This window comes from Myiozetetes cayanensis, unplaced genomic scaffold (genome assembly GCF_022539395.1).
Source record: "Myiozetetes cayanensis isolate MyiCay16 unplaced genomic scaffold, myiCay2020 scf22, whole genome shotgun sequence".
NCBI classification, from domain to species: domain Eukaryota; kingdom Metazoa; phylum Chordata; class Aves; order Passeriformes; family Tyrannidae; genus Myiozetetes; species Myiozetetes cayanensis.
In genome coordinates this window covers 6,317,752-6,330,737 of record NW_026087434.1, presented here as the reverse complement: position 1 = coordinate 6,330,737, position 12,986 = coordinate 6,317,752, and the positions used below count along the sequence as shown (strand labels likewise).

The 12,986-nt window shown below is 52.8% G+C and overlaps 1 protein-coding gene and 5 non-coding genes across 6 annotated transcripts; 4 read left to right on the top strand and 2 right to left on the bottom strand.

The window, feature by feature from the left end:
- The first annotated feature begins 4,176 nt into the window (after nucleotides 1-4,176).
- TRNAR-UCG (transfer RNA arginine (anticodon UCG)) lies at nucleotides 4,177-4,249 on the top strand. The gene has a single exon. It is a non-coding gene; the product is annotated as a tRNA-Arg (tRNA).
- A 230-nt stretch (nucleotides 4,250-4,479) lies between these two features.
- Nucleotides 4,480-4,552, top strand: TRNAR-CCU (transfer RNA arginine (anticodon CCU)). The gene has a single exon. It is a non-coding gene; the product is annotated as a tRNA-Arg (tRNA).
- Nucleotides 4,553-6,568: 2,016 nt separating this feature from the next.
- Nucleotides 6,569-6,641, top strand: TRNAR-UCG (transfer RNA arginine (anticodon UCG)). The gene has a single exon. It is a non-coding gene; the product is annotated as a tRNA-Arg (tRNA).
- An 810-nt stretch (nucleotides 6,642-7,451) lies between these two features.
- Nucleotides 7,452-7,524, top strand: TRNAR-CCU (transfer RNA arginine (anticodon CCU)). The gene has a single exon. It is a non-coding gene; the product is annotated as a tRNA-Arg (tRNA).
- An 819-nt stretch (nucleotides 7,525-8,343) lies between these two features.
- Nucleotides 8,344-8,416, bottom strand: TRNAR-UCU (transfer RNA arginine (anticodon UCU)). Its single transcript has one exon. It is a non-coding gene; the product is annotated as a tRNA-Arg (tRNA).
- A 663-nt stretch (nucleotides 8,417-9,079) lies between these two features.
- Nucleotides 9,080-11,270, bottom strand: MRPL58 (mitochondrial ribosomal protein L58). The gene is made up of 6 exons (XM_050319129.1): nucleotides 11,099-11,270; nucleotides 10,750-10,780; nucleotides 10,569-10,628; nucleotides 9,853-9,935; nucleotides 9,582-9,751; nucleotides 9,080-9,314 (listed from the first exon to the last, which is right to left on the bottom strand). Exons 1-6 carry the CDS (start codon nucleotides 11,261-11,263, stop codon nucleotides 9,230-9,232), a joined length of 594 nt encoding a protein of 197 aa, XP_050175086.1. The 5' UTR covers nucleotides 11,264-11,270; the 3' UTR covers nucleotides 9,080-9,229.
- Between the last annotated feature and the right edge of the window lie 1,716 nt (nucleotides 11,271-12,986).

Here is a 12,986-nt window from a genome sequence, read left to right as displayed (position 1 = left end):
AGAAGGAGGTAATTTACTGTGTTGGCAAATGCTGGTTCCCTAATGTAAAAAATTGTCTTATTTTTAATTTTTTTTTTTTTTGGTGGGAAATCAATGCAATATAATACAAAAATGCTACCATACCATGTAGGTGATCACACAAAATCTTTGGTCATCCAGCATTTCTGTGTATTCAATGATGCTCAGGTTGGTGAACTTCCATTCTCCATCCGTCAGGAAGAAGCTCTGGCTGTCCTTCATGCTCTCAGATGCTGTCCTTCTTGTCTTCATGACAAGGTCTGTTACTGCTTGGGCAGGAGCAGAGGAGGAGAGAAGTTGCAGAATTTAGGTAGTTGCTGGAGGTCAGTTATTCCTTTCCCCGTCCCACCCAACAGAGGGTGGGTGCAGATGGGGAAGGGCAATGTTTCCTGCACTGCTGGGGATTCTTAGCCCATCTGGGAGAAATTAAAAAAAGACTCTGGGAAAGAGTCTTGGCTGGGAATGTGAATCTGGGGGGATATCCCTGGTAAGTCAGGACTGTTGTCTTTTTTGGGTGGGACCTGGCGGGTTTTATGTCAGCTCTGCTTATATTTCAACCCTTCCTGTTGGGTTAACTCTGACTGCAATTTGGATTGCTGAAACTGTCCTTTTAATAGTTGGATTCAATGAGCTTAGAGCTCTTTTCCAACCTTAATGATTCTATGATTAATTTTTTCTCATTTCCATGGCTTTTAGGTGTGTTTAAAGATCAGTCCTGCAAAACTGTATGTGAACAAGTCGTGGTTTTGCAGGAAGCCTCCTGGTCTCTGGGTTTGTAGAGACCAGTCCTGGGAGGGACTTGCCACAGAACATCCAGATTCTTCCAGAGATATTGCTTGGAAATGTGCCAGAACAGAATGGCAGTGTTTTAACTCATTTTCCCTGGTCTTGCATGACCTCAGCCCTGCAATGTGAGACTGTGGTGCTGCTCAGGAACCCAGGAGTTACCAGGGTCCATCTCATCTATCCCTCCCTCTGCAAATTCACCCTAGAGGTGGCAAAACTGAGGCTGCAGCTGTACCTGGGTAGAGGAACGAAGCTACACTCAAGTTGCACTTCTGGGTGTCAAAGGGGAACTTGAGGATTTTCAAACTGCACGTCAGGGTGACCTGGAAGGGCCGGGTGGAGTTGAAGGTGCCGTTGTGCATGAGGGTCAGGTAATTCATGTCTGAGTTTTGCCCATCCACTCTGCAGGAAACAGAAGGGGAGAGTAACTGAGCTCTGAGATGCTGGCTGTGCCTCAGTCCCACCCAACCCTGGCTGTGAACACCCTCTCAGAGGGTTCTGTGCCGTCACCCAGCCACAGGATGCAGCGCTGAGGAGAGGAAACCAGGGCTGGAAAAAGAGTTGGTGAGTGCCTTGGGACTAAGGTTTGTTGTAGTTCTGCACCTCTCTAAAGCAACTCCTGCCTCTCTGCCCTCTGCTTCCAGTTCTCTGGGGCAGGGGCTCATTGCCTCTCCCTCTTTCCCTGCCCTGGAGAACTGTTTGTGGTGCCCATCCCTTTGTCAGACCCTCAGGCTCTGTCCTGTACCTTTCCACGCACTGCTAAGGGTCACTTTATTCCACAGCACTCCCAGTCTCTGCTGCTAACTCAGATTTAGCTACAGCCCAGGTGGGGCATTTCTGGAGATCTCACAATATTACAGAGCCACAAAGTGCTTTGCATAAACTGTGGTCACCATTAACCTAAATTACGAGGTTCTTGGTTACAGAGAGCTCATGGAAACAACTTTTAGCCATATGAGTTTATCCCATTTCCTAGAATAAGCCAGTGGATAAAGATGAAAAGGGAACCTACCGCTCTAAGATGAAGATGGGGGGAGACCAATACGTATCCAGGGGCAGAATAACTTTGGAAATGTTGCAGAAATCACGTGGGTCCCAGGTTGCAAAAGGGTTTTTCCACTCCTGGGGGAAGAAGTTGCAGGACAGAAATGAGCGCTGGGCTCGGCACCAGCCGTCATGAAGGGCATCACTGGAGAGAAATGCTCTAGAGGCACCTACCAGGTTCAAGACGAAGTAAAAACTGACTGTTTGGAGCTTTTCCACCTGGAGAAAGAAAGGGAGGATATTTGGCTGATTTTCTCAGGTGTATCCAGTGCAGAGCCCAGAAGCTCTTCCCTGTGGCTCCCACAATGGACAGCACAGATTGCAGGAACTCATCTCGGGAGGACAGCTCAGGGGTTTTGGCCCTACAGTTGAAGAATAGGAGCAAACACTCCGAAGGTTTGGAAAAAATAACAGATTATTGCTAACATTTCCATGGTGGTGCCCTGCAAGTGCATTGCTCCGTTCAGGAACACCACAGGGTGTTTTTGGAGCCTGCTACAAAGTAGGCTGCTTGTCTGCATGTGCCTCTCAACTTTTTTCCTGGAAGGAGTGGGAGAAAGTACTCCAGATCTTCCAAAAGCACTTTCAAACAGCTGAAACAGAAAGCTGAAAAAGAGGAAGGGGCTGATTCTCACCCCCATGGCCTTGCTGGCAGAAGACTCAACCCCCAGTCTAGCAGTCGCCCGGTTTTCTGTTATAAAGAGTAATTTTGGGTTCTTACCACAGAGAGAATAGCTATCAGCATGAAATCCAACTTCACTTCCATAGGCTCCTTCAGGTTTGTCTTGGGCAGTATGTAGGTGGGTAGCTTGTCATGAGAAGAGATGTTCAGGTAGTCAACAATGTCATAGTAGGTGCAGAGGTACTTTGGAGCAGCCCCTGCTAGAGAGAGAATTCCACTTGAAACACAAAAAGCTCAGGCAGAATCTCAAACTGAGAGAGAGAGAGAGAGATGAACCAAAAGCGAAAGGGTGTGGAGCTGTGGATGTGAGAAACACCATTAACACACAAAAATCCCTTCTCCAAAAAAACCCCTAGAGGAGAACAGAATTCCTCGAAGCTTTTCCATCCCTCTTGCACTTACCTGTCCCAAGAGAAAAGGTGAGGATGGCTACAAAAACTCGCTGCATCATCTCCTGCTTCCAAATAAGGAGGCAAATGTTACTGTGTGTCTTATGAACAGGTCCACAACACGTCATTTATTATGTGGAAGTTGATTTGATGTTTATTAATGATGGATGGATTTTTGTAAATAGAAACTAGACAATTTATGTTTTGGAAGGACTGATTTGCTAATGGTTTGCTGCACTCAGCTGGCCCCTGGGAGCAGCCTTTGGTTGTGGTAAAGGAAAAATAAGGTAATTAAAAAAAAAAATCCAACAATTTGAGGGAGAGGAAAAGAAAGGGCCTGTTTCCACAAAGAAAAGGCAGGGAGCCAGAGCTACTCAGAAGCAAATTTTGCCTCATTTACAGGGCTGAGAGTCTGCTGAGAGTCCACTGAAATGGAAGAGGAATTAGTGCTTGCACGACACTAGGAGTGCTGGGGAGGAGGAGGAGAGGCTGCTTGCCTTTGATCCTGGTCCTGCTCCATAGCAGCCCACACTGTGTCCTCATTTCCCAAAGCACTGAGCCATTCTCCTGATGCTCTTCTCCCAGTCCTCACTGTTAAGACGAAAGGCTGAGACTTGGTTATTTATCTCTCTGTCTTTCTCACAGCCGCCCTCCTCTCCATCTCTGCCTTCTTTTTCTGCTGTCATTCCAGCGCTGCCTCCAGGTACTCGAAATGATGGTCCTTTTTTGGGGGAGTGACTCCAATCTTTGTGTGCTTGAAAAGTCCTGTCCTGCCAGGAGGTCATGGATGGCACCTTACTACTGCGGCCTCTGTGTCAGAGGTAGGAGGTGGGAAGTGCGTGGGCTGTGAGGCAGGGTTTGAATCAGACAGAAGGGGCACAAGGACTCGATGATCATCGTGGGTCCCTTCCAAGCCAGGATATTCCATGATTCTGAGATCCTATGACCAGTCCAAGTGCAGAAATTGCAGCCAGCAAGTCCCACACTTGATTCCCACCTGGAAGCAGATTTACTGTGGCAGTAGATAGTCCCTCCCCGTCCATGTCCCCCGCCATCCCCTCATGTCCCCTGCCATCCCCTCGTGTCCCCCACAGCCCCCCGTGTCCCTTATGGGCCCCTTTGTCCCCCGTGGACCCCCGTGTCCCCCCTGACCCCGTGTCCCCGGCGCGGCCGCTGCCCGAGAGCTCCGGGGGTGCGCGGGAGGGGCGGGGGGCGATGCCGGGGGTTGGCACCATCACTGGGGGGCTGCAGCGCAGCGACCGCGTGGCCTAATGGATAAGGCGTCTGACTTCGGATCAGAAGATTGAGGGTTCGAGTCCCTTCGTGGTCGGTGCTTTTTTTTTCCCCCCGCCTCCTCTTATTTTTAAACCGTCCTTGCCCGCTTCTGCCCTCGCGCCTCTGCCCCTCCTGGGGGTGGAGGGGAAAGGCGAACCCGGGCTCGGTCCCGGTGCGGCCCCGGGGCCTTGCCGGGGTCCCCCCGCCCCGCGGGTCCCGCGGGTGGTCCCGGGTCGGCCGCGGGGTTGTGGCCGTTCCCGCGGGCCGGGGCGCGCGCCCTGCGCAGCCCCAGTGGCCTAATGGATAAGGCACTGGCCTCCTAAGCCAGGGATTGTGGGTTCGAGTCCCATCTGGGGTGAGTCCGCCCTCATTTTGCTGCTGCCAACCCCATTTCTGCGCTCTTTCTCCCCGTTTCGGCGCTGCCGGGACTCCTCCTGCTCGTTCCCCGCGGCCTCTGGCTCTGGCTGCTTGGCATGAAGACTTTCCCCATTGCCAGTGGCAGGTGCCAGCTTGATGCACCGGGAGAATCCAGAAGTGTGGATGAACCAGCGCTGATGAACGACTGAGTGAGCACGGCACTGGGGAGGGAGGTCGAGGTGGTCCATGGTTTGTTTTGGGGCAGCAAGATCCCTCTGGCCGCTCCAGGCTCTCTCCCTGTGCCAACAGCTGCTGTACTCGATGCTGAAGGGATGATGTGGTTGTCTGCCCTGGGCCAGTGGTCCCTATTTAGATACCCTGGAAATGGGAAACAACGAGGAGCAGCTACAAACGGCCCCAGGCTGGTTGTGTGGTCCCACGTGCCCAGTGCTCAGGTGAGGCTGTGACAGAGAGAATAACAACCAGCTTTGCCCTGGGACCTGTGGATGAAAGGATGGGTTTTGGAGAGGTGTTAATGGAAGGCTGATTTTTGGTGGGATGTTAGTGAAAAGATGGTTCTGGCTGGGGCATGGACACCCTTCAAGGTGGCCCGGAAGGTGTCAAAGCAGAGCAATTACAGCTGTTTAATTATCTTTGTCTGGGCAGAGCTGGGTCTGTGTTGAGTCAGGGCTGAGCAGGGAATTTCAGCTGTACTTTTACCTCCTCCAGGTGCTCCCTGTTTCCAAGCCCCAACAGGAAGCCCATCCGTGCTGGGGCATGACCACCTTGCAGGTGTTACCCAAACCTGTTCCCGGAGCAGGACAAGCTTGGATGGGAAGGAAGTTTTACTCTGCCAGAAACCACATCTCCATGAGGGGCTGGTCATCAAGGTCACAGCGTTTGGCTCTGCTGCCCTGGGACCAAAGGCCTCCCGGTAAGTGCCTTTGGGATAATGCCCTCTCAGATCTGTTGCATTAAAAAGCTGCTTGGAGGGTCTTTTCCTACGGAGCTAATGGATTTTAAAAGCCAGCTGCGGTCAGGGTGATATCACACCAGGAAAACACAAAGTGAACTTTCTTTCTAAGTAGTTTTTCTCTCTTAGGTGCAGATGGAAAAGGCTCTGCTGACTGGAAAGCAGCAAGCCTGCCAAAGCCCTGGGAACTGGACTGATGATTAAAAATATCTTTCTGCCCTGTGGTGGGGTTTTGGGAAACTTCTTGGGGATTAGATAAGAAATGCAGATTTTGGGAAGAGGAGATGCAGTGGGAGGAGAACGCAGGAGGTGTCATTGATAAGAAACAGGAGGTTAATGAGGTCCGTGGTGTTACACTGCTATACTGTAGCGGGGCCATCACTGGCAGCTCAGTGACTGTCCCATCTACACTGACCCTCTGCACAGGGGTCCTGTGGGAGGAACAGCTACACTCCCAGGAGGGACGGAGTGTGGGGGATGCACAGGGGGTGTCAGGGATGAGCACAGGTGACAGTACAGGTGACACACAGGGGTTGTCAGGGGTGAGCACAGGGGACACATGGGTGGGTACAGGTGACAGGGGGTGTCAGGGGTGAGCACAGGGGACACATGGGTGGGTACAGGTGGCAGGGGGTGTCAGGGATGAGCACAGGGGACACACGGGTGGGTACAGGTGACAGGGGGTGTCAGGGGTGAGCACAGGGGACACGTGGGTGGGTACAGGTGACAGGGGATGTCAGGGGTGAGCACAGGGGACACACGGGTGGGTACAGGTGACAGGGGGTGTCAGGGATGAGCACAGGGGACACATGGGTGGGTACAGGTGACACACAGGGGGTGTCAGGGATGAGCACAGGGGACACATGGGTGGGTACAGGTGACACACAGGGGGTGTCAGGGGTGAGCACAGGGGACACATGGGTGGGTACAGGTGGCAGGGGGTGTCAGGGGTGAGCACAGGGGACACATGGGTGGGTACAGGTGACAGGGGGTGTCATGGGGACCCCCCGGTGTGTGACAGTGCCCTGGGGCAGCTCTACGGGGGACCACGTGGCCTAATGGATAAGGCGTCTGACTTCGGATCAGAAGATTGAGGGTTCGAGTCCCTTCGTGGTTGTTTTAAAGCCACGAGAGTTGATCGAGGCATTTAATTTCCCCCCCATGAGGGCTCACAGGGGGGTGAGAACCCCCGGGAGAGATCAGCGCAGCTGGAGGGAACATGGCTCTGCTGGGTGCAGATTTAGGGAGGGATCTGCCTCACCAGTCCTGCCCAAAGGCGAGGCAGCACCTGGAACGGGTGCCGGGCAGGGATCTCTGAAAATCAGCTGGGGCCGGTTCTTGGGAAAATGAAAGGAGCGGTTTGCTGTTTATCCATAGCAGGTAAGTTACTGTCACAGGGAGGGGACGGACACGATCCCGTCTGTCTGTTCATGGGTTTGGGGTACTCCTACACACGCCCCTGTTTGCGGGACATTGCTGCACTGTCACACCCAAGTAAAGCTCGAACCCCCAACCCCTCCACGGCGAGTCCGGCACATTTTCCATTCGGCCACCGAGGCCATCCCGCACCCCCGTTCCGCCCCGGCCCCTCCCGCTCTCCCCGCGGGGTCCGGAGCGAACCCCCCGATCCTGGGGAGCCTTCGGGAACGCCCCGTCCCGGGGAGGAATTCGGGGGAGTTCGGGGTTTTATTGCGCTGAAAACCGGCGTAGGGCAGCGGCTCCTCCCGCCGCTGGGCGGTTCGAGGGGGAGAAGGAGAGGGGAGGGGCTGCGTGGTCTGTCGGGGGCGCGGGGCTTGGCTCCGAGGGTCGCTCAGCGCGGGGAGCCCCGGGAAAAGTGCGGGGGGCCCCTCATCTCCACCCGGAGTGCCCGCGCTCCCCTCCGGCCATCAGAGAGTTAAGCGAGCACGCCAAAGCGAGGTTGCTGCGCGCCCCAGTGGCCTAATGGATAAGGCACTGGCCTCCTAAGCCAGGGATTGTGGGTTCGAGTCCCATCTGGGGTGACTCTTTTCCATCCCCCGGAGTTCCCCGGCGGGGTGGGTGCGGTTCGGTGCTGCGGGGACCCCCGGTGAGCTGAGACCCCCTGCGGCTCCTCCTGCTCCATCGCAGGCATCCCGACGCGCATGAGACATTCTTCCTGCCGTAGAACCAGGCACCACCCTGCAATCCGTTTTTAATCCCTGAAATTCCCAGCCCCTCCACGCCCCGGTGTCACGTGTGGGTCTCCAGGGCATTAAGCTTTTGCTTTAACTAAAATTCTGCAAATCTTACGCTACGATCTTGAGGAAGAGACCTGAGCAGTGGAGGATCCTGGCAGTGAGGTCTCCTGGTGAGGGGAGGGCTCAGCTGAGGCTGCTGCTGACCCACTTGGTGCTGGTGTAAATGGCTTTTGTTGCCAGGAATACATCTGGATTTGATAATTTTAGGGTTGTTTTCCAACAGAATGATTCCGTGCAGAAAAGCTTTAGATGGGAGAGAGTGTGATAAATGTGGTATCTGCCCTCAGCGCTGGGCAGGATGTGGAGGGGTAGGGCCAGCCTGGGGCTGTTTCCTGGGAAGAATGTCAGGATACATTGGTGTGCTCCTGCATCCCCCTGGCACCCCACTTTGGAGTGGAATAGGGGTGTATGAACTCTCCTCTTTTTTTCAGATGTAAATGCTGCTTCAGGGGAGAGCTCCAAGTTCCCCCTTCCAAGAGGGATGGGCACCAGCAGCAGCAGAGCCATGAGGATACAGAGCAGAGCCCTCACATCTCCCAGGGATCAGCAGTGAGCACATTCCTCTCTTATTTGGGCTTTTCCTAAAACAGAACCACCTCTCCTCACCCCAGGTGGGACTCGAACCCACAATCCCTGACTTAGAAGGCCAGTGCCTTATCCATTAGGCCACTGGGGCTCTGCCAGCCTTCCAAAAAAGGGCAATTTTGGTATCTTTAAGCCCCTCCAGTGAACCCATCTGGCAGTGCTGAAACCCACACCACACCCAGCTTCATTCTGGTTAAACAGCATCCATTAATGAGCAGCTCGTGAAGCCTGGAAGGCTCATCCAAAGGCTCATCTGGAGGTTTTTGGAGTCCCAGCTCGAGGGCCAGAAGCCTCCTGCACTGACAAGGTGGGTTCTGTCTCCTAGTGCTGAGATTTCTGCCAAGTTCCTGCCGTGGTTTGAGCTTAACAAAATGACGTGCCCTTCTTTTTGTTAGATAAAAATCAAGGAAAGAAGGTGACAGGGAGAAAACAGAAGGAAAGAAACAGTGAATGCTCTAAAGGTTGGACTCAATGATCCTAGAGGTTTTTCCCAACCTTAATGATTTATGATTCCATGCTTTCATTTGCTACTTAGACACACAGTTAAGACTGCTTTTAACTCTTCCCTTTCTTTCCCCAAAAATCTACTGCTGGTTTTGTGTTCAGCAGCAGAGGGTGCTCTGATGGAGCAAAAGCTGCATGGAGGACACAAAGAACTTAAAAAAAGAGGAGCTGACAAAAATCAGGATTCTTAGTTCCTCTTAAATGTGAACAGTAATTTTTCTGAAAAATGATTGACAGGATGTTCCAGGTGTATCACTGGGCTCAAAAGATGTTAAATATTTTTATTTACACTTTTAGACCATTTTTATTCAATACAGCTCATGAGTTTAGCATCATCTACAGCTGCCAGTGCCACTTATTTAGGAAGATGGAATGCCAAGGACTTGGATCTCTGCTGCTCTCAGTCAAAATCCGCCTTCCTGCTCTGTTTTATGTTTGAGTGTATCTTTTTCTGTCGTAGTCGCTCACGGTTCGCTTTTTCCACCCTAAAAGAAAAAGATCATTTAGTGTACGAAGAAAACATTTAAATATTCAACTTTGAGATTTGATGAGCCAACAAACATCCACACATAGGAAAAAGTCCCTGTTTCGGGACATTACCCAGGAAAGCAGTTAAAATCTACCGGATCAGTGATTTTTCTTAAAAAAGTGACATCCAAACGAGCATGAAGAAGATTGTTTAGAGATGCTGCAAACTAAATCGTGCAACCTGACAGCCTGAATGCAAGCAAAGACCATTTTAATGAAGATACCTCTCTATGAGTTTCTGTGCTGTCTCCTTAGACACCACCTTGGGTTGCTCTGTGGCCTCTGTGACCATGGTTTGGATTTTTTCCAAACAGATCGCCAGGTTCCTCATTTGGTAGCGACTCTCTTCTGAGGTCACAATCAGCTCCCCAGCCCTGTTTATCTTATTCCTGTGCTGAAGGGGGGAAAACGTGATGTGATCACCGACACCTCCTTAGGATTGTCCCGTCTGACACTGAGACATTTGAACAGAGGCTGGAGGGGGAGGGTCAGTACCATCACTGCCATTTTTTCTCTCACAGCCTCAGGAATCCAGTCTGCTGACTCCAGGTGGAACCGAACTTCTGCCTTGGAATTCACTGGGAGGAAAAAGAGGCACTTTATTTCCATGTCACAGCCTGCCTCCCTAAGTTTTATGAGATAATTCACTCTGTTCACTGCTGGCTTTCAGCATGGGATAATTCCAGTATTATTAATGAATTAATTATTATTCCAGCATTATTAATGAAAGATCAGTTTTTTACTTCCTATATATTTACATATCACTCTGCAAGACAAACTTGTACCTGTCATGCTATTTGCCTTTCTAGGCACCACAGGGTTTGCTGCTGTTGCCAGTCACTACCCACTTTATTTTTAATGGCAATGGCAGAACAGGCAGTATTTTAGGGTTTTTTTGAATTAAATTGAGAATTTATTGCACAGTGGAGAGATCAATGAAAACATTGTTTTCATAGACAATAGAACAGAGGTGGGGGTGTTCCATGTAGGAGGAATGATCCCAGTAAGAGTGTTTCTAGGGGAATCAAATGTGCTGCCAGTGGTCTCGAGCCCCATGAAGACTCAGAAGTTGTATTAAAATGCAGGGTGATGACAATGAAAAACGAGTGAAGATGCTGTTTATCTCCAAGTTCTCAATATTTTGCCACACAGTACAGAGGAACAGCGGATGATGACGATGATCTTTCCACGTGGGAGAAGCCATTCCTCACCTTTATTAACGTTCTGCCCGCCGGGGCCGCTGCTCCGGCTGTAGGACACGGTCAGGCGAGCTGGAAGGGAAGGGCAGCCGCGAGCTGAGCCGGGATGGGGCCGATCCCGCGGTCAGCTCCGAGCGCGGACTCGGTGCCCGGGAACGGCGCCCAGGCCCGGGTGTGTCGGGGGGAGACTCACCCATGGGGATGTCGAGGGTGGGCGGCTGCTCCTGCAAAACACGGCGGGGACGGCGTCGGGAACACCCCGCGGGATTCGGGGGGTCCCGCCCGTACCGGGGGCGCGGTCCCGGCGCGGCCCCGCCCACCCACAGACACCGCGCCCCCTTGATGAGGCCACGCCCACCCACAGACACCACGCCCCCTTGATGAGGCCACGCCCACCCACAACTATACAGGTAAGTGCACGAAGCCCCGCCCCTTTCTCTAAACCACGCCCACCTCCCCAATTGCTCTAAACCGCGCCCTGTCAATCACTCGGTCAGCCCCGCCCCTCGCCCTCCCTTCTCTCCCCCCCCCGCCCCGCTCACCGGGGCGCGGGCGGCGGTTTTGTCCTGCCCCGGCGGGTACAGCTTGTCCAGGCTGTGCGAGCTCCGGTACTCGGTGCCGATGCCGGCCCACAGCGAGCAGCGGGCGGACAGGAGCGCCAGCCCCGGCCGCGGCCCGCGCAGGGCCCGCAGCGTGTGCGCCGCCATGTCGGCCCCGCGGTGCGCCCCGGCCAGGCGTCCCCGCGGAAACGGCGGCCGCGCCCCGCGTTCCGGGGCGGGACCGGCAGGGCGGGGGTCGCCTGTGGGGTGCGTGGGGTGTGTAGAGCACCCAAAGAGGGGTTAGGGGTGGTTATGGGGTCTGTGCACCCCGGCCCTTGGTGAGCAGAGCAGTGATGGCCAGTGCTGGCAAACACATCTGGCCTTTTTTTTTAATGTATTGTCTGGTTTTTGCACCTGGGATGCTTCAGCTTTTGTGTTTTTATGTGGTAAAGAGTGCTAAAAGGTTCTACACACACACACACATACATATATATTTATATATACAATTATTTCTTTGAATGCTGATTCTGGGTCTGTAGGAGACGCTGAGGTGGATGTGGGATGCAGGTCAGTGAGGCTGTTGTGGAAATCCTTTGGCTTTTACTCCTCTTGGAGCTGTCAGGCTGGCTTGACAAGAAGGGTGTGCGTTCCAGAGGGGCAGGGATTGCTATTCCTGGCAGCAGGAAAATGCACAGGCAGGGATGGGCTGCCATTTGCTCTGGTGTTTTGACAGGAGCTGACAATCTCTTGTTTAAAACCGTGGATGAAGTCAAAATGGGTGTTCAGAAGCTGATACAGAGACTGTGACTGAGGATCTGAGCTGAGTCCCATCCAGATAATCAGTGCAAAATCAGAGAACTCGGTCCCTTGGAAGGGAGCAGGTCCTGAACATGGATAGCTGGTCTGTCCTGACTGTAACTGAGCAGCTCAGGGCCAAGGGGGGCTCCCCACTTTGTTTTAATTGAGTCCCTGAGTCCTGGGGTTCTGCTCTGCTCCCCCTTCAAACTCAGCTGAAAACAAAATGCTTAAAGGAAAAAACCCAGAGCTGTCGGAGGCAAACCGTGCCATCTGGTGACCTTAATTTCTAACAGGGAACAGGTAAATGTTTGTGATTTGTAGCCAGGAGGTTGTCTAAAATACTCCAAGCAGGATGACTCATTTACCAGCTGTTGTCAAACGTGCCTGGTGGTTGTTGTGCAGGAACAGCCTCTAAAGGTGTGTGGGGGACAGAGGGGCTGGCGAAGGAGCTGGGAGGTCTCACAGGTGAAGCCAGACCAGTCTAAAAGGACATTTGTCTGGTTTTGCTTTGTTCCCACACTGTTGGTCCCTAGAGCCCTGGTAAAAAGCTGGATAATCTCTTCTTGGATGGCTGGAAACAGCTCTCCTTGGCAGGCAGGGCTTGGGACGACGACGTCTGACTTTGGCATGAGCCAAGGAGAGCCAAACTTTTGGCCTTCCAGCTGGAGGAATGAAGTGCTTTGGCACTGATGGGGGCTGAGGAAGCCAATTCACCCTGTTTGGTGCTCACTGGTGAGCAAGAGCTGAAAGGAGCCATCCCTGAATCCTGGGGGAAGGGCTGGTGTGTCCAAGGAGCCGGTCATTCCTCGTGTGAGTGAGGGCACAGGCTGTTAATGAGGGGGCAAATCAGGACTTTGAGGGACCTTCCAGAAGGTCTCAATTCCTGTTAGAGAGGGAAGACTGATGAATCAGGAGATCTCCTTCCCTGTGAGAGTTTGAGCTCTGTAAAACCCTTGAATTTGTGCTTCAAATGCCCCCTCCCTGTTCGTTTCAGAAGGGTTATTCAAACTGGTGGTATGGTAAGAAACCAGACTACATCTGATGGAACTGCACGAGTCCAAATGCCATCCTTCAACTTCTTGACAAGCTGTGC

Bases quoted from the DNA above. Each gene is read 5' to 3' on its own strand.
- MRPL58 (XM_050319129.1), bottom strand. From the start codon at position 11,263: ATGGCGGCGCACACGCTGCGGGCCCTGCGCGGGCCGCGGCCGGGGCTG. The intron at 9,752-9,852 runs GTACTGACCCTC...TCCCCCCTTCAG, and splicing joins GAGAAAAAATGGCAGTGATG to CACAGGAATAAGATAAACAG. The intron at 9,315-9,581 runs GTATCTTCATTA...TTTTTCTTTTAG, and splicing joins GCACAGAAACTCATAGAGAG to GGTGGAAAAAGCGAACCGTG.